Source organism: Anoplopoma fimbria, chromosome 10, assembly GCF_027596085.1.
Source record: "Anoplopoma fimbria isolate UVic2021 breed Golden Eagle Sablefish chromosome 10, Afim_UVic_2022, whole genome shotgun sequence".
Lineage (NCBI taxonomy): Eukaryota > Metazoa > Chordata > Actinopteri > Perciformes > Anoplopomatidae > Anoplopoma > Anoplopoma fimbria.
The window spans coordinates 4534977-4556449 of NC_072458.1; the positions used below are offsets into that span (position 1 = coordinate 4534977).

A 21473-nucleotide genomic window follows, 5' to 3' on the forward strand; every position below is an offset into this window, starting at 1 on the left:
CCTGCTGTGTCCAGCACAGAAGCCTTGGGGGACGGGACGGACTGACCTTAACCTTGCATTCCAGTGTCCAATCACTCACGTATTAAACTTTTTGCCCACTTATAGTTACACTTCAACTGTTATTACACATGTAGTCTGACAAGTTTCTGTTGGTAACACGTGAGTGGTTTTAAAAGAAAAATGATCTCTTGTTGTAATATTTTACAAGCTTATATTCAGTCTTGAAAATATGTATTCATTATAGCACATAAAATGCTATCCAATACTGTTGAAGATAATTTTGCAACGGGATTTTCTGAGCTGATGAAAAGAACGGGACTTTGACCTGGAAACTATTATTCCTTTTTAATCTTTTACTATAATCCCTGACAAAGCACACTCGTATAAACTACCCCCAGAGTTAAAAGATGTTAAAATGATTGCTCACAATTTACTTTGTTCATGAAGGGACTGATGAATGAAAATACCCTCAAAATCATCACTGCATCAATTGTTAAAACTTCCCATTGTAGTTAATCATTTAGTTAATTGTCTAAAACGTGACCATTTGCCAAGTTATCCCATGGCCTATTAAGACCTGGCTTCAGTGAAAGCTTTAAAGCGGGGTTATGAAAGAATCCAGAGAAAAAAACACAATATTACAGAGCTTATCTCATCACAGCAGCCACAGGGACCAAGTATGGAAACTTGGATCAAGGGATCTGTCCAGTGACTGTTTACATTTCTCTCATTGTTTCTACGTCACTGAGTAGCCAAAGCATTCATTACCCTTGCAGCTCCTGCTCTTCTCTTCCCAGCTGATGCTGAGGAATGGACGAGTACCAAGAAAAAGGAGGAAGCAGTTATTAAAGACAGAGGCAGGGGAACAATCAGGGGTTGGAGACCCCACCCTGGTTCCCCCGGTCCAGGAACATGAGCTTCTTCTCAGGTTGTGCTTTCTGTGCTGTAGCCTGTTCTACACACACATGCAGACACAAACATAAATAAATTTCCATGTGCTGTCTGTACTTGAGAATACTCAGGGGATGTCAACAAACATGTTGTGGAAAATCAAGCTTGGCAGCTAGAGGCAAAACTCTTTCCCAGTAAACAACAACCTAATAAAATACATACATAGTTTGGGGGAATCCTTGTCTCAATGAAGTACTGAAGCAGAAACAAATCAAATAACTTCAGGGGGAATCCTGAGACAAACTCATGCACTGTATTCCTTTGAGATATTGTTCTCTGCTGTGTAGACTACTATTTAATACATACCTTTCCACAATGTAGTACATCGACTTCTGTGAAGCATTCTCAGAAATTGCTTCGGCCCTCTTTGAAACAGAATTTGCTCCAATGACTGTAGATAAATGATCAATGATTCTCAACAGTCTTATCTGATATTTGATCCTGATTCAACCTGTAATGCAATGCCTGCATCCCTCAATAAATCTAAGTACTTTTAGTGGAGTGGTTTAGTGCTGCCATCTTCTGGCGGCCTTTCAGTATATATGTAAAAATCACACTAACATTTGGGAACCAGCTTTATTGAATTTGCCAAATTACAATAAGCTTTTTTAAAAATAAGAAAGTTAATCATACCAATAACCTGTTACCATAATTAGACTCATATTGAGGTTTGTTTAGTTCCTCTTTGCAATCATCATTAGACTAGTCATGCCTACACATAATAATGAATCCATATTGCAAGTATATGACTTTTAGAAAGCATGTTTAGAAGACAGTCAAAGGCCTTCAGGAGCAGCATCCAACGTCATCTCCTCAGTAGATCAGTCATTGCTTCCTTCTGTTTGTTCTCAATCCAAAGTGGCATTGTCTTTTTTTCTTTAAACAAACTGTCTGTCTCTCTCTAGCGTGGGCCATTTCCTCTTCTGCATTCACACATTCTGTATGCACATATGTAGAAAATACCTGCAACAGAGAGAGCCAATGTCTTTGGTGATATAGAGATCACACAATTTCATTCAATAGGTCTACTAAGAAATGTTAAACAATCTGGCTTTGAGTAAATATATATATTTGTTTTTTTACATGGGGTAAAAAAGGCTATTGCTTAGAATATTTTTTATTTACTTCTGTGTTTATTGCTTCTTCTAAGCTTTTTGACAAATGTCAACAATAATGTGGTTTATGTCTGGACAAAGATTGCCCCCAGCATTTGTCCTTTCTCACCTGCAAAGAAGTTCATGAGCATGGCCACCCAGCCCAGTATGTAGGACCAGGAGAAGCGCCAGTCACCAAAGCGTTTTCCCAGGAAGTTGACTGTCACCCCAGTATAAATGGCCATACCCAACAGAACAAAGAAAGCTAAGAGGGGGACAGAGAGGTACATGTCAGTTATGATTACGTTAAAGTTAAGTGTATGTGCGTCAAATCAGAGGAAACAAGACTCACTGGAGACGAAAAACATGATTCCTGCAGCAAAGGAGCGGTTGAACCTTTCAAAGGAGGAGAAGTGAGAGAAGGACATGATGCCAGCGATGATGCCTGCAAAGCACGACATCCCTGCAAGGATCATGAAGGCCCTGGTGGCATTCCAGTAAGCTGGAAGGAAGCAGGTGGAAATCAACAGATATGTCATTATTATAAAGGTTTTTTCTAACATATAATAGACCTTTAAATCCAAATAAGAGAGCCACAAGATGGAGCAGTATATGGCATCAGATAGACTAGTCTCTTGCATTAGCAGGTGCTCAAAAATATACAGACTTTGAAACAGTTTGCAGAGGGTTCAAGGTTTTGAAAGACATTCTGATTGTTCTTACCTACGCTGTCAGTCTGCATGTAGCACTTGTTGGACATGCAGTACCTCCACAGACCCTGGTGGGCATAGTTTCCAGACAGACGGTACTGCATCCAGTAGTCAGTTGCAGTGGAGACCACCAACAGGATATTACCAACAATAGCACAGAACAGGCCCCCTCCCATGAAGCTGTACATCTTGAGCTGAGATAACGGGGCCTCTGCAGAGAAACTGCAATGTAGTAAGGAAAAATCATGGAAGGTAAGTCCAGAGTACTGCAGATATTGTAACATCATATTTTGCTATTCATGTACTGCAAAGAGACATTCACACACACTTACAGTTCATCCTGAGCAAATTTAAGTAATTTGGCACTTACATACACATACTACTGTCTTAAGATGAGCAACTTAAGAGGTTGAATGTATAATTTCACTAATACACTGTACACATAAAAATATATTCCTGATATGGCTCTATAAATGTACAATGACGTCCCTAAAATTGTATCAGTACTCAATATGTTCACTCAAATTCTGCCAGAGTTCCAAGTATCTTTTTTTAAAAAAAGGATTGTGATAGTGAAACTTGGTTGTCCATTTGGAGATCCGTATGAAAACCACATGTTTCCAGCCAATAATAAAGCCATTTCACAATAAGGACACCCACAAAAATATGAAACAAACATCTAAACAGAAAATATAACTCCTTAAATGAACATGTTACAAGCACATTTACAGTTGCTTAAACCCCCTGGTTTTTAATTTAAAGTTATTTAAATATACAGTATTTACCTCTTCTTTAGTGGAACCATCACTATGAGTGAAACAGATGCGAAGCAAAACCGCAGTGAAAGCTATGATGTTGCAGTTTGTTGTTGTTGTTCCCCTTCCCAATCCTCAAGTCACACCAGTGCTTGTTCAGCTGTAATGAGGTTTTATCTAATTCTGCCAGCCTCTGTCCAATCACAGTCATCAGATGTGAAAATGTATTGCTCTAGGATACACACAAAACACTCGATCCCTTACCTTGTTTCTGGAAATGCACCCTCTCTACTGCCCACCTCTCTGAGTTAAAGATAGAAAGGGGTGGAGGGGAAAAGAGAGTGAGGGATAGCGGTTGCTCACTTACGGGGAAAGCGAGAGAGAGTCACAGACAATACTACAACCAAAAAGTTGAACCCTGGTTTTTCTGTTGATGAAAGCAAAATGCTTTGCCGAGATTAGTCTCCCCGTGTGGGATGCACTTGAATGAAACACCGTAGGGGCCACAGTGCATGTGACCCTGTACATTTGAGTGTGTGTCTGTGTGGGGTTTGTGGGGCCTTGGAAAAGGGGTGATGGTCCAATGTTGTTTTTTTGTAAATGGTGAGCTCTAGAATTGGGGATATGCATAGGTATGCAGGACTGTCTGTGTCAATGCAACATGCTGAAACACACACTTCTCTTTCAGTGCTGTCACACAGTGGCAATGTGGAGGGACATATATAGACGGAGCGCTCTATTGTGTCAGTGTCTCTCTAGCTCTACTATAGGATTGTCTTAATGAAGATCAAATATAATATATATACTATATATAGTTTTTTGTTTTTTTCTGTCTCTCTACCACACACACTCAATCACAATAAGTGAACTTTTCAACAAATGTTGTCTTCAAAAGACAAAAGATTAACATACAAAACATTATTGTCATGGACCTTTAGTCTCTAAAAATTCAACGTAATTACCACAATTTAAATCAGAGTATACTCTTGTTAGGAGTAATGTGAGAGATTGTTGAGATTTCTGGCAGATACTGTAGGCAGTGGTGGCCTAAAGGTTGGAGAAGTTACTCCCACTGAGTGGGCCTTGAGCAAGGGCTGTAAGGTCCAACTACTCCAGTGGAGCAATCTGTGGCCACAGATAAGATTGCAGTTTTACTGGATGGATTTAAGGTCTGCATGCATTTTTTTCAGGAAGGCCCTGTTTTTAGTGAATTCTCTCTGGATAAATTTGGGTTAAAGAATGATCAAGCAAAAAATGGTAAGGGAAAATGTAAGAGAGCACAACGTCAGGCCAAGTATATGTAAAATAAACGGTTTCCGGCACCTCTGGCCCGATCCCCAGGGAAACAGTGGGGGTCCCACTGGATATTTCTCAAACAGGTCAGCATCTGTCAGACAGGCTGGATTTACATCATTATTTCAAAATTTTCACGAGCATTAAATGTCTAATATAAGATCAGCTTTTGGCTTCCCAAAGACTCTGGCCAGTTGCAGGTTTGATCCCTTCCAGAAGTCCTTCCTAAACCCTTAGGAAGGAGCCTGACTATTAAGGATCTTAGATGCATATTGAGATGCATATTGAGATGCATTAAACACATTTATTTATTTAAGTAACAAAAACAAACATTCCCATCTGTGGTTAATACATTGTGTTAATATTATTTATTGGTTGATCAAAACCAAACCTTTAATTTCATGTGAACTAGACAGTGAATGTTAGCATTCACTCAACAGATACAGACAAAGAATGAAGTGATATTTGTCACAAAGCAACTGATCGAAATGAAAATAAGAGGTGTGAGTGTGTCAATAACAGATCAACCCTCTATATGTTAATGATATGCCCGCTAGTTTTTTTCATACTTGCTCTTGGGTAAATTGTATATTCAACTGGTTAACTAAGCATGAGATAATTATTGCATTTTTAAACTAATGCTCTGATTACTGATTGCTGAGAGACTTTTAATTAGTTGTAATTCATATAACTTTCACAAACAAAATAAATGCTAAAAGCAAGTACTTTTCCATTTAGATCTGTTGCTCATCCTGAGGTTTCTTACACACACCCCAGCATCACCACTACCCCACATTAAAGTTTTTTTTAGGTGTGTTTATTCTTCTCTGAATTGAGGATAGAGGTTGTTGTATGCTGTACAGATTATTGTATTGATCGTGATATTGGGCTGTATTAGAAAAATTGATTTCACCTTTCTTTGAGGCTGCAAGTAATTCATTCATTCATTCATTTTCCGTAACCTGCTTATCCAGTTAAGGGTCGCAGGGGTGCTGGAGCCGATCTCAGCTGTCAATGGGCGAAGGCAGGGTTCACCCTGGACAGGTCACCAGTCTGTGGCAGGGCTGACATATAGAGACAGACAACCACTCACACTCACATCCACACCTACGGGCAATTTAGAGTCTTCAATTAACCTTAGCTGTTATTTTCATTATGGATTTAATCTGTCTGTTATATGTTTGATTGAGTCATTCATCAATTAGTCTATTGCAGTGGTTCTCAACCTTTTTTCAGTGATGTACTTATTATTACCGTATATTCCTTTATTGATCCCCATGGGGGAAATTCGAGTGTTGCAGCAGCTCAACTACACAGACAATAAATACACATACTATACAACTACACAGACAATAAATACACACAGACAATAAATACACATACTATACAACTACACAGACAATAAATACACATACTATACAACTACACAGACAATAAATACACATACTATACAACTACACAGACAATAAATACACATACTATACAACTACACAGACAATAAATACACATACTATACAACTACACAGACAATAAATACACATACTATACAACTATAAATACAACTACAACTACACAGACAATAAATACACATACTATACAACTACACAGACAATAAATACACATACTATACAACTACACAGACAATAAATACACATACTATACAACTACACAGACAATAAATACACATACTACACAACAAAACAAACATCGAACAGAAATAAGAATAAAAATAGATAAAAAAAAAAAATGTGGGGGGCTGGTCAGCATGTTGACAGACTGTGGTCTCCGCTGTTGTTGTTCAGTCTGATGGCAGTGGGCACAAATGAGCGTCTGAAGCGCTCCGTCCTGCTCTTTGGCAGAATCAGCCGATGGCTGAAAGAGCTGCCCAGCTGCCACAGTTCCTCATGGAGAGGGTGAGAGGGATTGTCCAGGATGGCTCCGAGTTTGGCCTTCATCCTCCTCTCACCCACTGACTCCAGACTGTCCAGCTCCAGACCCACCACAGAGCTGGCTTTCCTCACCAGCTTATTGAGCAGCTTACCCCCTGTGAAATACTTTTTTAGCCAAGTACCCCCTAACCAGCGCAAAGCATTTCTGGTTGAAAAAAAGATGTAATACACAGCTCTCTGCCATCAGTGTCTGATTTATTAAACTGTCAACACTGACGATTGCATTGTTGCATTAAATTCAGTTTATGAACTTACACTTATATTTTATTGAATATTTATTAAATAACTATTTTTAAAGGATTTTTGAATGGATGCTAATTTTAAATATATATTTTTTAAATCTCACGTACCCCCTGGAGTGCCTTCACGTACCCCCATTTGAGAACCACTGGTTTATTATGAATGTCAGTAAATTCTAAAAATGTCCAGAGCACATTTCTTGAAATGTCTTGTTTTGTCCAACAAACAGTCCAAAACCCCAAAGATTTTCTTTATTTTACAATTATTTGAAATTTAAAAAAAAAGCAGCAAATCCGCACATTTCATTCATGTTAGGTAGAATAAACTTTCAGACAACTTTTACTGACACGGGCCAAATACCACCTGATCATGATCCACCTGACAAAACTTTCTTTATCAAATATTAAGGTATCAACACTATCAAAAACCAGTTTCAGTTTCGTGCTTAAGATGACCAAGCATCAGACATGGGAACTCCTGAGATTCGTTCTGGAAAGAGGTTTGACCTCTTGTGACCCGGAAGCTGACGCCAGACCCGAGCTGTTCCATCGGCGGAATAAAGATGGCTGACCAAGGCGCCGCAGATCCTGGTAATAACAACAATAATAAACCAGAATCATCGGATGGAACTATCATTAAGGTCACAGTCAAAACCCCTAAAGACAAAGAAGAAATCGCCATCGCAGAAGATGCGTCTGTCACTCAGGTTTGTCGATTTTCGCATGTGGGGAGCTGCTTGTGCGGTTCAGCGCCTGCTCTAACGTCATGCCCCTGCCCACAACTTCAGCTAGGAAGCTAGTTAGCTGCATTAGCATTTCTTCGTCACTGTTACCGGCTAACTGATCGTGTGTGAAATCAAAGAGGTTGTGTGTGGTGAGAGTATGACTGCTTGGTGAAACAAATATCCGGTGTTATTAACGTTGTTGACATCCAAAAAAGAGATATAAGCTAACCACGTTCATGTTGGAAACGGCTAACCGGCTAGCCAGCTAACGGTAACACTTAGCTAGCTTAGTTAGCTCACTCTGCTTGCAAGCTTAGCCAGCGTTAGCGAACTAAACTGCAGCCGAACAAGTGTCAGCTGACGGGTTGCGTTCAAGCAGTACAGGTCTGGAACCGTGGACGTGGTTTCGGATGGAGGATGTGTTGGATCTCTTTCGTTTCCTCCATCAGCTCGGACGATGCTAAAGCTCGCTATCACTCTAGAAGCTTCTTACTGCTGCAACTGAGTCATTCAGCTTTCCAGGGAATTCACAGGGTTCCCTGAGCTCCTGTTGGCTTGACGACGTGTTGCAGTGAAACCATGAAATCCAAGGAGGCTCATGTGGTAGCCATTTTTGTCTGGTTGTGTGTGTGTGTGTGTGTGTGTGTGTGTGTGTGTGTGTGTTTCATGGTTATACATTCACATGTGTTTCATGTTGAAACACTGGACTTAGATCCCTCACCTCCCAAGTGTGTGTTGCCATCTTTATCTGACGTTACATGTGGCTTTATGTTTTCATTTACATAATGGGAATCTTTTTGCTTTATTTGAGACGCACATTATGTTCACAGTGCTGGGAAATTGTTAAAGCTGAAAACTAATGAAAATAAGAATATTATTTGTTCCCTATTCATGGATGCTTATCAGCTTCCATGAAGTGGGTGCTAGTCTTCCAGAGGTGCAGAAAAAACCAAAATAACAGTAAACCTCTGTTACAAATAAAATGTCAGTGGGACAAGACCGGCACAAATTAAGAAATTGCTAAACAGCGTCAACTAATACAAAGATAAGAACACTAATGTGACATTCATTCCTTTCTGTTAAGTGACTTGTTGAAATACATTTTACTTTTGATCTTGTGTTGGTTAGTGGATCTATCCAATCTGTTTCAGCCATCAAAAGTCCTATAAATGTTAAAACTTGACTATATGGTCATATCTTCACTATGCATAATGAATTGGATTGCAGACTATTATGCTTCACACAATAGTCAGAGTAACGGTGTTTTGGCAGATTTAAAGTAATTAGACCACTGCTAATAGGATAAGTACAGAGGACTTTCTTGGAAATTGGAATTTAAGGCCTTAAAGTTGCAACAGAACACGAACAGATTCAAGCAGCCCTACTGACGTTGAACCATCTTATTCTTGATATTATCCTTTTTTAATTTCCTTTTTCTTTCTCACCTTCTGTACCTCCTGTTCCATTTTTGATCTAATCTCTCTTCATTTCATGCTGTCTTTTAGTTTAAAGAAGAGATCTCGAGGCGGTTCAAAGCCAAACAGGACCAGTTGGTTCTGATATTTGCAGGGAAGATCTTGAAGGACGGTGACAGCCTCAGCCAACACGGCATCAAGGACGGCCTGACAGTTCACCTGGTCATAAAGACAGCACACAAGTATGGCTTAATTATCATTCAAGCTAATTTATGTTGGACTGTGTAAATAATGTGTAAATACTATGAGCTTACATTAGTACTGAATTTCTCACACGTACAAATTATCTCTGTAGGGCAGGAGATGGCGGTAGCACCTCAGCCTCCAGCTCAACCTCCACTCAAGCAGGCAATACCTCCACCTCTAGTCCAGGTACAAACCCCTCCTCCACAGCAGGCTCTACTGGCCCTGCCGCACCAACCGCACAGACGCCAAACATACTGAGTAAGTCCACCTATGTGTAACTATTTACATTCAAACTCCCATTATTAGTGCAGCTCCACAAATATATTGTTTGCAACCATCACTCACCCATCTGGGCTCCCTCAGCTGGCTTCGGTGACCTCTCCGGTCTATCTGGACTGGGCATGGGCTCAGCTAACTTCATGGAGCTGCAGCAGCAGATGCAGAGGCAGCTCATGTCCAACCCAGAGATGTTGTCTCAGATCATGGAGAACCCGTTGGTGCAGAACATGATGTCCAACCCAGACCTGATGAGACAGATGATCATGGCCAACCCGCAGATGCAACAGCTAATGGAGCGCAACCCTGAGATCTCCCACATGCTCAACAACCCTGAGCTTATGAGACAGGTAAAGGAAATGGAAAGGGCTGAATGGCACTTTGATAGTGGCCACCTGAATGATTACAGTATGTTCCCACTGCATTTTGCACTGTTTATATAGAATTTTACTTCCTCAGTTTAGAATGAACTACAACTGACTTGCATCCCCTCTCCCTTTATCTCAACTCCCAGACCATGGAGCTAGCCAGGAACCCTGCCATGATGCAGGAAATGATGCGAAACCAGGACCGGGCTTTGAGCAACTTGGAGAGCATCCCAGGAGGTTACAATGCCTTGCGGAGGATGTACACAGACATCCAGGAACCCATGTTCAGCGCTGCCAGGGAACAGGTATCTGGGAGGGATTGTTACTTATCAAATCCTTGTTTGTTTGCACTGTCTTAATCCTCCTTCGCATTTACTTTCACACTTTTTTACAAGGTTTGTCTGGCTTTACTTGCCAGCTTTACTGGCTAACTATATTTTAACTGTTTCGTGTTTCAAATTTGTCCAATCTCTTTCTCTGTAGTTTGGTAGCAACCCATTCTCAGCTCTAGGTGGGAACTCTGACTCTGGTGTCCAGCCATCACGGACAGAGAACCGGGAGCCCCTGCCCAATCCATGGGGGCCACCGAATTCCTCTAACCCCTCTGAGGGTGGCGGGGCCCCTACAGGAAGCACAAGCACCACTGGAGGCACCAATCCCAGTGTGTCAAACCCGCTGGGCATCAATCCTGGCAGTCTGGGCAATGGTAAGACGGAGCAGGTTGTTGTTCTCAATACGCCTGCTTGCTAAGTCATTTATTTCCTCAGCTGTATGTGCATATACATAAATAAACTCCTTTCTTTTCTGTGTGTTACAGGGATGTTTAACAGCCCAGGCATGCAGAGTCTAATGCAGCAGATCTCGGAAAACCCTCAGCTGATGCAGAACATGCTGTCTGCTCCATACATGCGCAGTATGATGCAGTCACTGTCTCAAAACCCAGAGTTGGCCTCCCAGGTATGAAACAGAAAGATGTGTGCACACAAACACAGGTACTGTTCATAGACACCCACTGTACAGAAAACACAGACAGGATGAAGTCATATTAAGGTACACATCCTGGTTATTTCGATCCAAAGCTTGCTTTAGGACTCATTGTTATTCAGATTGTGTTCCACATTTTGAATCGATTTACTATGTTGAACTCTGTAGGTTGTAATGAAACGTATATAGTAGGTTCTAGCCTGTTGTGCATTAGGCAAATAAGCCCAGCTAGTTATTGCAATACTCAACAGAGGGGATTGTCTGTTAAGCTCATTTGCAGCAAATTGAAAGAAAGAATAAACAACACACAGCTCTGACTTATTGGGTTCTAACAAGCAATGCTGACTGTATACCAAACCAGAAATTCCTTACAGTGGAGTGCTGCACAAATAGTGACCAAATAGTGAAATACAGAGAAACTCCAGGGCTTTTACATTTTTGTTTGTCTAATCCATATATAATGTAAACATCAACTCCGATGTGGAACGCATTACTTTAACTGTCTTTCTCTCTCTCTCTAACAGGTTTTGATGAATAACCCCTTGTTTGCTGGAAACCCACAGCTGCAGGACCAGTTCAGATCTCAGTTGCCCATTTTTCTGCAGCAGGTACCCCACAAATTTTAGTTTGAAAACTCAATCCTGCGTTAACTTTTTTACCCCAGTAAGACACAAGGACAGTCCTCATGAAATGACATAAAGAACAGCACTTATTGGCCCATAAGGGGCCATATGCTCCCAACAACAAGCTTTGGTATAGGTGATCTGAAACGTGGCACAGATATTAATCTGCACATGCTGAACATTTTTCTCTCGAGAATTATAGATATTAGCCATATGTTTTTGTTCAAAATTTGACCAGTTAAGAACTGTTTTTCTTATGAGAAGCTGCAAGTCATTTTCTCATAGACTCAGATCAAAAATCCATCCAGACATTTGGCAGGTATTTGGCTTAGGTGTGCCCTTTTTTCTTAAGCTGCGTTAAATGGACTGCCTGGTTGAAGGTTTGGTTAATTCATTGCTACGCTCTTTGTTTGGTTACAGATGCAGAATCCAGAAGCCCTGTCAGTGATGACCAATCCACGCGCCATGCAAGCTCTAATGCAGATCCAACAGGGTCTACAGACACTGCAGACAGAAGCACCAGGCCTCATGCCCAGGTACGCTCTAACAGACACATATACACATATTGCTTTTTCTGGTACATTCTTTTTTAAAAACTCTTCTGTTTTTCTTTTGGCCTAGTTTGATGACAGGTGGAGCTCCTGGTGTAATTCCTGGTGTAGTTCCTGGTGTGGTACCCGGTGGATCTCCTGCTGGGGTCCCTGGTGGAATTCCTGGCATACCCACAGGTGGGGGTATGCCCACAGAGAACCCGGCCTCCTCACCAAGCAGTGCCGGAACAAACGCCGCACAGCAGCAGCTGATGCAACAGATGCTCCAGATGTTTGCTGGAGGAGGTGGTGGAGGAGTAGGAGGAGGAGGAATGGCAGGAGGAATGGCCGGAGGAATGCCAGGAATGGCAGGAATGGCCGGAGGAATGGCAGGAATGGCAGGAATGGCAGGAATGGCAGGAATGGCAACGGTACACAGATAAATGCATGCATGCACAGATATTACAGCTTTCACACCTGTATGTTTTTATTTAATTTTTAAATCATGAATTTATTCAATTTATGTTGCCTCTGTAGACCCAGACCCCAGAAGTGCGGTTCCAGTCCCAGTTGGATCAGCTGAACGCCATGGGCTTCATCAACCGCGAGGCCAACCTCCAGGCTCTCATTGCTACTGGAGGCGATATCAACGCCGCTATCGAGAGACTGCTGGGCTCACAGCCCTCGTAAAGACATACAGTACATACTGACACACAGACACGTACATACATACACACACACATAACTCATAAACACACCCAGCATCTACAGAGAACCAAGAGAAATTTAAGTGTATTGTCCAAAACTTTACAGAAGACACTTGGCAGGATCTGTTAGACCCTCATTCTACATCTGTTCTCAGATCATTCCCTAGTCCCCATACTTTTTGGCGTCATCCAACCAGATCTCTGTCCCAGAGTGCTGCTGTAGAGCCGGACTGAACCACTCTCATCTTGAGGGGTGTTCTGGTGCAGAGAAAGGAGCGAAAACCTCTCCTGAAAAGGGACTCCCAACCATTTCTTCATTCACCGTTTTCTTCACATACAAACTGGAGTCGAGTGTTGCAGACATTTAGATAATACAGATTAAACCCATGTGATGTGATTGGCTGTTGGCTCTGTTTGACACATGGCCATTGTCAGGCAGTTTGTTAGCGTTTAACTAGCAAATCAGTACGTGAACATTTTCTGGTATACTGACACCAACAGGAAGACAGTTTGTCCATACAGACGTTTAAACCCATTCCTCCCTAACACCCCATTCTCGAGATTTACATAAATAGCTGTTTTTGCCCAACAACTTTCACTATTTATTGCAAACGCTTAATAAAATGACGCCCTCCACACTTCCCTTAACTTGTAATTTGTCATTCCAGATAAAAGTGCCCACTCACTGGTGCACAGTGTCTTTTCCTCCTGAGGCACCACTGCTGTGCCTTCTGTCCTCCCCTGCCGTATGAGAGCATTGTTGGCAATGACGACCCCCCCCCCAATTAGAAACCCCCAATAAATTCCACACAGCATCATCCAGAACTGTTACCATAGTCAAATGTCACAGTGCAGCAGCTCCAAAGCAGAGGACGCTGTTAAAATGAATATGAATGAAACAAACAAACAAGCTTTCCTTTCGTTTTAATCTGATTCTTCTTTTTTTTTTATTATATTTTTCTTTTTTTGAGGTGCAGTTAGTACCTAGAGATAAAAATGATTTGTCTCGCTTAAAATAAACATTGAAATCAAGTGAGTAAAAAAATAAATGAATAAATAATGGAAAGGCTTTACAAACAATTATGGTATTGTGGCACCATACATTTCTGAAATCAAGTCTAGATTCTCTTTTGTTTTTTCTTTTGAAAATCTCAGAATTGTAGTTGTGGTAACCTCGGCAACTGCTTCTATAGCTTTGCTTTGTCTGTTGACCTCAGCTGGAGAAAAAAAAATCCATCTCACAATTGAACATGTGGAAACTAACTTTTAACAGTACTGTACTAAAGAAGAATAAAACATGGTCAAAAACAGTCTACGCCCTGTGTCAGGTGATTATAGCCTTCTGAAGGTGCAAGATGACTTCTGTAGCTCTCCATTCATTAACGTTTTCTGGTCTTGAAGTTAATATAAAGTAATTCAATGTATGATCTGCTTATGTTTTTTTAATATGAAAATAATCTGCGTTTTGGTAACAAATGGTCATATGGAGAGGTAAGTGGGCAGTTTATTTGGGCTGCGTATGGGTAACACTCTATTTACAGATACTCATATTCCCCAATTTTTTTAATATTAAGAAACTGATATGTCACCCTAAATTCAGATCAAGTTTCTTGAAAGGATGTCAATTAGATTTACATAGCCCAATATGACAAATTTACCTCAAGTAGTGCTAGAATCCATACAGCATACCACGCCATCTATCCGTAGATCCTTAGACAATAGTTATACATTTGTATTAGTTTTAGGGTAATTCTGAAGAACATGCAAAAATCTTTTCATGGGAATTTCTCATGGCTTCACAATTTCATCTTCATTGTAGTAAGTACTAAATTCTATACCTCTTTCCAGAAAAAAAGGTTAGGTAATTATGTATAGATCTGTAAAATTCAGCGTTACCCAAATTTGTATTAATAAATATTGTCATAGTATTAACGAGTCAATATAACCATGACATAGAATCTTAACCTTGAAAAAAAACTGACAACCTTTAATATTTCCATGTGAGCCTAAACTCTCAACTTTGCTGGTTGCCACGTATTCATAATAATGTTTTAAGGTTGTGTTCCTAGTATGAAATCAAAATCAAACTGAAAGTTAGTACCACAGGCCAAATCAAATCTCTACCCTTAAATCCCTGTATGCAGAAATATGGCAAAATGTCATAAAGTACTGGTAAACAGATCCACCTGTTGGGCAAGGTTTATTGTCATACAAATGAAAGGATGGGTGGAGTCTCTGTCTGATTATTACCTGCCAGTGGTTCTACCTGTTCCACCTGCTCTCCTCCCCCTCAGCCCTCCCTTGGGTGTCAGCTGATGAGGGATCGGCAGGCCAACGGATTGCCTGTCCGTCTGTCCTCAGTCATGAGCTACCCCTGTCCACAGATAAAGAAGGAAGTGGGTAGGAATAGCTGAACCTGCTCTCTTGTTCCTCCTCTATTTTCACCTTTACACACTCTCCACACTGGAGAGGGAGGAACTGGAGTGAGTTTGTCCTTGTTTTTTTCCTTGTCTTCTGTACTTTGGTAACAAATATTAAAAGTGGCTTCAAGATTCAAGATTTAATAAGTGAAACAGGAAGAAGTCTTCGCCACCAAATGCAACATGGGGTCTGATGAGTCGTACAATTTTGTCTTCAAAGGTGAGTATTGTTTACTCGAGCTGTGATTGTGTTAGAAGAGTTTAAGCGTATATAGTGTGTTTAACTTCTGTAGAGGTTGTCAGGGGAAGAGAGGGAATCAAGTAAAGGAGGAGATGATGGCTTTTTGTTCATTTGGCTGTAAATGATTTGTCCTCTGACCTATAAAAGAAACAAATTCTCTTACATTTCCTGTTTTACTAAGAGACTGTTCTGTGCTTTGTGTATTTGCACCACCTGTGATTTTCAATTCCATTTATTCCAAAGTAAAGTCAGCCTCAGAGTTCCACGTTGATGTGATGTCACAGTGTCTCGTGAGGTCGACAGCAAGTCTACATGTGTTAGATGAGATAATTTGATATCTGATTCATCACAGAAAGTTGTAGTTTTTACCATTTAACATTGGTAGTTTTGGACTTCATTTGTCAAAAGACTAAAAAGCCCTAATGTGTTTATGAGACAAAGTATTAATAATTAATTGATTTAAGCTTCTCCTGTCTGTGCTTGTTTAAGTGGTTTTGATAGGGGAGTCTGGAGTAGGAAAGAGCAACCTGCTGTCTCGCTTCACTAAGAATGAGTTCAATCACGAGAGTCGCACTACCATCGGCGTCGAGTTCAGCACGCGGACTGTTCACCTGGACAACTACACCATCAAAGCCCAAATATGGGACACAGCTGGGCTGGAGCGCTACAGAGCTATCACCTCAGCGTGGGTACACACACACACACACACACACACACACACACACACACACACACACACACACACACACACACACACACACACACACACACACACATACACATACCTACACGAGTAATAGAGACATAATAAAAAGGTTTAATTCCTCACATCTATGTCTGCTCATGTGTGCCAATTTAAGGAACACTGATTGCATGCAATTAATAGTCGCACCTCCATCACACATGAAGCCATTACCCACACAGCTTCCAGTCTGATTAAGATGCAACTCATACCTGTTTGGTTTCTCTCACCTCACCCAGGTATTACAGGGGAGCAGTTGGAGCACTGTTGGTTTATGACATTAGCAAGCACCTGACTTATGAGAGCGCAGATCGATGGTTGAAAGAGCTGTTCGACCATGCAGACCCTCACATCGTGGTCATGCTGGTGGGAAACAAGAGAGACCTGGACGCCCTCAGAACCGTGCCCTCAGAGGAGGGCAAGGACTTTGCAGGTCGGTTTCGGAATCGTTCATCTGACTTGGTTTTTGTAAAAGCATATCTGAAGATTTCTTGAGATAATAAAGAGTGTATTTAATGCTCAGTAATGTCAATATTGTTGCTTGAATATGTCTGTATTTTTTTTATTGTGCTCTTTGCTTTCCTTGGGCCAACCCAGAGAAGAGAGGTCTCTTGTTCATGGAGACATCAGCCTTGGACTCCACCAATGTCGAACATGCTTTCAATGAAGTCCTCATAGGTACGTTCAGTCAGCATGTCATCAGTACGTCCTCTTTGAATGACTCACTGATGCAAACCTGGCAACTTTGTTTCATTATTTTCAGCGATTCATAAGAAGGTGGCCAGCAGGGAGGTGACCCGCGGCTCCATCTGTGCCGTGACCCTCTCCAGCCCCATCGGACCCAACAGCGAGACACAGGAGGGGCGTAGGAACTGCTGCCAGAGCTCCTAACAGACTGCTGCCCTGTAAAGATCTGCTCTCCCCAAGTTGAACCAAAATCATGCTTGACTGTTGCTGAAGCTTAAGCATGACATCATTCACACCCAATTTGAAGAGCGAGGTACCTGCTTGACACTTGAGGAGTCAGAATACAAACCTCTCTAAATATAAAAGTTCAAAAACAATAAATTAAGAGATGGATATTGAGAAAAATCTATATTTTATACTTATTTCTTGTGGTGGCTAATGTGCGTGTTTTACTAGAGATAGATGTGTAATTTTCTTATCATCATGTTTTAAAAAGACCTTGTAAAGTTGTATTGCTGTTATGAAGCAATGCATTGGGATTCACTTGGAATAAATTATTAACGGTATTCTGTCTATATGTAATTACCACACAAAGTCATGACTTCATTATCTGCATTAGACACGTTATCTAAACTAGATGAGGGAATAGGAGAGAAGGCTGATCTGAGATAAAGAGTGGTGGGAGAAAAACTCAAAACCTTAAAATAAAAGTAGTGATATCCCCAATGTAAAACAACACTGTTATCAGTAAAAGTCATGCAAAATGTTTCTTTAGTAAAAGTGCAGAAGTTTTATCAACAAAATATAGTCTGATAAAACAGTGTATTACTAGGATGTTATTATTGATGCATTAACATGTAAGCAGTGTTTAATGTTGGGGCAAACTCTAACTTATGTATATGCTGTTGGGTAGTTCAATCTATAAAAATGCATAATATTTATCACCAAAATCTGGAGTTTAGGAATTAGAGGTGTACTGAATTGGAATATAAATATAACGAAGTGTACTAGTACCTCAAAATTGTACTAAGGTACAGTACTTGACTAAATTTACATAGCTGCTTTCCACCACTGAATAAAATATCCATCAGTTGTAGCTGTAGACATGGACCCTGTTGGGGGTTGCTAATTTAAATTGTTTCATGTTAAGAGGTCACATTGAAAAACAACTGGGAACACTGCTATTCTATTGAGGTGAAGGTGTTCTGTCTCTCCTCAGCCTGAAGATGGCAGTGCTGCTGCTACATGTTGAATTTAAAGCATCACTACTGTTCTGTGCAGTGCATTTGCTCGCCCTCTCATTTCCTTATTAACTCCAGTGCGACTCATACTGCCATCTAATCCCACTGTTCATTTCAATAATGATCATAATATTAAGATCATGTGGCGCTGCTGTATTGTCGCCATGGTAACAACCTCTGATGCCCTCTTGACAAGCTAATCAGCGAGCTCATGAAGGAGGGAATTAATTTACACCTTTCCCACAAACAATAAATTAATTCACAGACCTTATGGTTTTATGTCTGTGTGTGTGTGTGTGTGTGTGTGTGTGTGTGTGTGTGTGTGTGTGTGTGTGTGTGTGTGTGTGTGTGTGTGTGTGTGTGTGTGTGTGTGTGTTGTGTGTATGTGAAGATGATGTCCAGACTATGGATGTAATTGGACAGGCTCATATGGCACGACTGCGAGAATATAAATCTACAGCAGTGGTAGTTAATGACATTTTGGAAATATAGTGCTCTATCTCTGGCTCACAGATGTGCATAAGGAGCCTTTTACTGTGGTGTGTGTGTGTGTGTATGTATGTCTGGTGTCTCAAAGCAAGACTTTTCTGACGGAGGATCATTTTGCGAAAATGAAATGACCACAAATGATTTTATTAAGTTTCTCCTCTGAAACCATGATAGGGAAGGCTCTGCACTGGGCAATAAATGTTTAATTATTTCCTGTGAATGAGGGTATGTTATGGGCTGAGTTAAAGCATCTGGTGTAATGATCCACGCAGGCTGAGCAGGCTGCACAGGTTGAAAGCCTGGTCATCTCCCTCTGTCCTTAGCCTGGAGGTAAGGGGTTATTTTTGCTATAGTCATGAAAAAAAAAAAATGACAAGCTCTTTTTTGTTCTTTGTTAGGATGAATATAGTTCAGTTTTCTTCTACCACTTCTTCTACACTGATTTACTCGCAAATTCCCCCAAGATCTGTGTGTAGACCACGTTCTGACCTTGTTGTAAATCTCTTAGAGTGGTCGGAAAGACTTGGATTTAGCAAATACATGTGGTGGCTATTACCCACATGCTAGTCGACATGTGTAGCCTGTAAAAAAAGTGTTTGAAACCAAGACTCGTATATGCTAAAGTGATGACTGGTATGGCACCTCTGACCCCAACATAGAGCGACTTATCTCGCTTTTACCAGACCTCTTCCTCCAGCACTTTGTGAGGAATCTTGTCCCCCTACAAAATTTACTGTGGCAGCATCACATCTATACGGGTAATATTTTGACCTTTGTGTTCTTATGACCTTTGACCCCATGGAAAATGGATCTTTTTTAAAACCCATACTTTCCATCCATCATTTCTGTTGCCTTGCTATTTCTCTCCCCCTCTCCGATTGCTGATTTCCCAGACACCTGACTTTTTTAAAGTACTTTTCCTCAATAGGCTTTACAGAGCTGTTTTCCTGCTGTTTATTTCTGCTTCAATCGTCTGTTTACATTTGATAATCAGACAGTGACATAAGACCCCGAGAACATTCATTCATAGACACATAAGATCTCGATTTTATGATATTTTTGCATACCAATGCTGTCCTGTAAAAAACATAGTTTTGCAGCTTTGTGATGATGGAATTATCTGTTAATCCAACAAGTGGTTTAATTATTTTAGGGTGTAGAAATATCTTCTCATATACCTTCTCCCATTATCCCAACCAAATTTGGAGAAACAGGGTATTCATTGGATAGCAATAATAATATGTCATTATGTAATAACATTATGTTAAAATACAGAGGTCTTGAGCATACCCTTGTTAAGAGGGGACATTTAGGATGTGTTATCATTGTGTCATATTGGCTGATGTGCCATGTGTGGGTGTATATAATTGTGTCTATATGTGCTTGCATACCTCCACATGTGCACACAAAAACCAAAACAAAGTTAAACACATGTGTGACAAGCCTACACTCCTCAAACATCCTGCATCTGTCAGCGCATGTCATCTGAGAACATCAATTTGTGATTTCTCTGTCATCTGACATCATCACATAAATAGAATCATAGTCAATGTACGCTGATTACCATGGTGATGTTGTTATGGCGACCAATCAAAGGGAGAGGTGAGCTGATGGGTGGCTGTGTATTCAGACTCTTTACTCCTTGAAATGTGCAGTAGAAAAAAGAGAGAGCTGAGATGTGAATTGTGGCCTGGAAGTGATTGCAGAGAATATGTTAAGTGTGTTTATCGCTCCTACTTCAAGCTTGTTATGAAATTAGGAACAGTTTCCATCACTGTCTGTGTACATTTGTGTGTGCTCTTGTGTCTAGCTGTATCACCTCCTCCACTTACAGATAATTTACATATTTAAATGCCTCTAAGATCTGTTGCGCTCTGCAGTCCGTATTCAAGGCCCAGCTGATTCCTTTCCGGCGTACAATTAAACAGGTTGCCAGCGACAAACAGAACCGAGAGACCGCTGCATTGGTTCACTTACCATTATATTACATACCTCAGTTGCCATGACAGCCTCGGTGTTTGGCTGCGAGTCTGTGCCGCTAAACGTCCTGCAGGTGTAAAGTGATGCAGTAAACTATTATTTGAGTGCTGCTTTCAGCTGAAACCGGAGACCAGAAACAATGTGAAATTGTCATTAACATATTATCTCTGGTGTCACAGGTGAGCTTTCCGCTGAGTGTACATTTAAGTGGTGAAATCTGGAGAGTGGGAGGCAGATCATGTTTTAGTTAGTGAATGGCAACCTTTGCATTCACATTAGCGTAATAAAGTCTTTCATCCACAGTCATCGCACTTGACTTTTGCTTGGTTTCACGAAGCTGCACTGACCACAAATTCCACTGACCCAGAATTTCTGACAGAAGTCCAACATTTTTACCCACAGCCACCTGGCTAAACCTAGAATATGAAACCCTGAGCTTCCAAATGTGCCTCAGAGAAACTTTTCAACTGCTCCTCCAAGGGAGCGGGGGGGCAGTAATACCACCCGGCCCCTAATATGTGCTCTGCTCTTTCTCAGAGGAAAACAAAACGTCTGGCAATACAGTAAGTGACAAAATGGGGGCGTTGAGTTTATGAGTAGATATTTCCATGTGTGTATTTTTCTGCTCCTTAGTTTTTGTTCCATGTGGCTCGTGGATGAAGGTGCCGTCCAGATGACATGGCTCATCCAGGAGCAGGAAGATAAAGGCATTTCACATATTATTTTGTTCCACTGAATAATTTCACTGAATGACCCTGCATAGTGCCTTTCTGTATATATTTATTCACATTTAATGTCACTTTATGGT

The 21473-nt window shown here is 40.8% G+C and overlaps 3 protein-coding genes across 3 annotated transcripts; 2 read left to right on the forward strand and 1 right to left on the reverse strand.

Annotated features, from left to right (window-relative positions):
* Positions 1–1852: 1852 nt before the first annotated feature.
* On the reverse strand, positions 1853–2943 carry LOC129096754 (lens fiber membrane intrinsic protein-like). Its single transcript, XM_054605390.1, has 4 exons — positions 2769–2943; positions 2398–2547; positions 2176–2310; positions 1853–1914 (listed from the first exon to the last, which is right to left on the reverse strand). The coding sequence occupies exons 1-4, from the start codon at positions 2941–2943 to the stop codon at positions 1853–1855; spliced, it is 522 nt and encodes a 173-aa protein (XP_054461365.1).
* Positions 2944–7508: 4565 nt separating this feature from the next.
* Positions 7509–14225, forward strand: LOC129096745 (ubiquilin-4-like). The gene is made up of 11 exons (XM_054605367.1): positions 7509–7698; positions 9222–9373; positions 9487–9635; positions 9741–10003; positions 10168–10326; positions 10505–10727; positions 10839–10978; positions 11530–11613; positions 12049–12164; positions 12250–12589; positions 12696–14225. Exons 1-11 carry the CDS (start codon positions 7555–7557, stop codon positions 12846–12848), a joined length of 1923 nt encoding a protein of 640 aa, XP_054461342.1. The 5' UTR covers positions 7509–7554; the 3' UTR covers positions 12849–14225.
* Positions 14226–15468: 1243 nt separating this feature from the next.
* On the forward strand, positions 15469–17243 carry LOC129096753 (ras-related protein Rab-25-like). The gene is made up of 5 exons (XM_054605389.1): positions 15469–15505; positions 16016–16211; positions 16508–16701; positions 16866–16946; positions 17032–17243. The coding sequence occupies exons 1-5, from the start codon at positions 15469–15471 to the stop codon at positions 17157–17159; spliced, it is 636 nt and encodes a 211-aa protein (XP_054461364.1). The 3' UTR covers positions 17160–17243.
* Positions 17244–21473: the final 4230 nt, after the last annotated feature.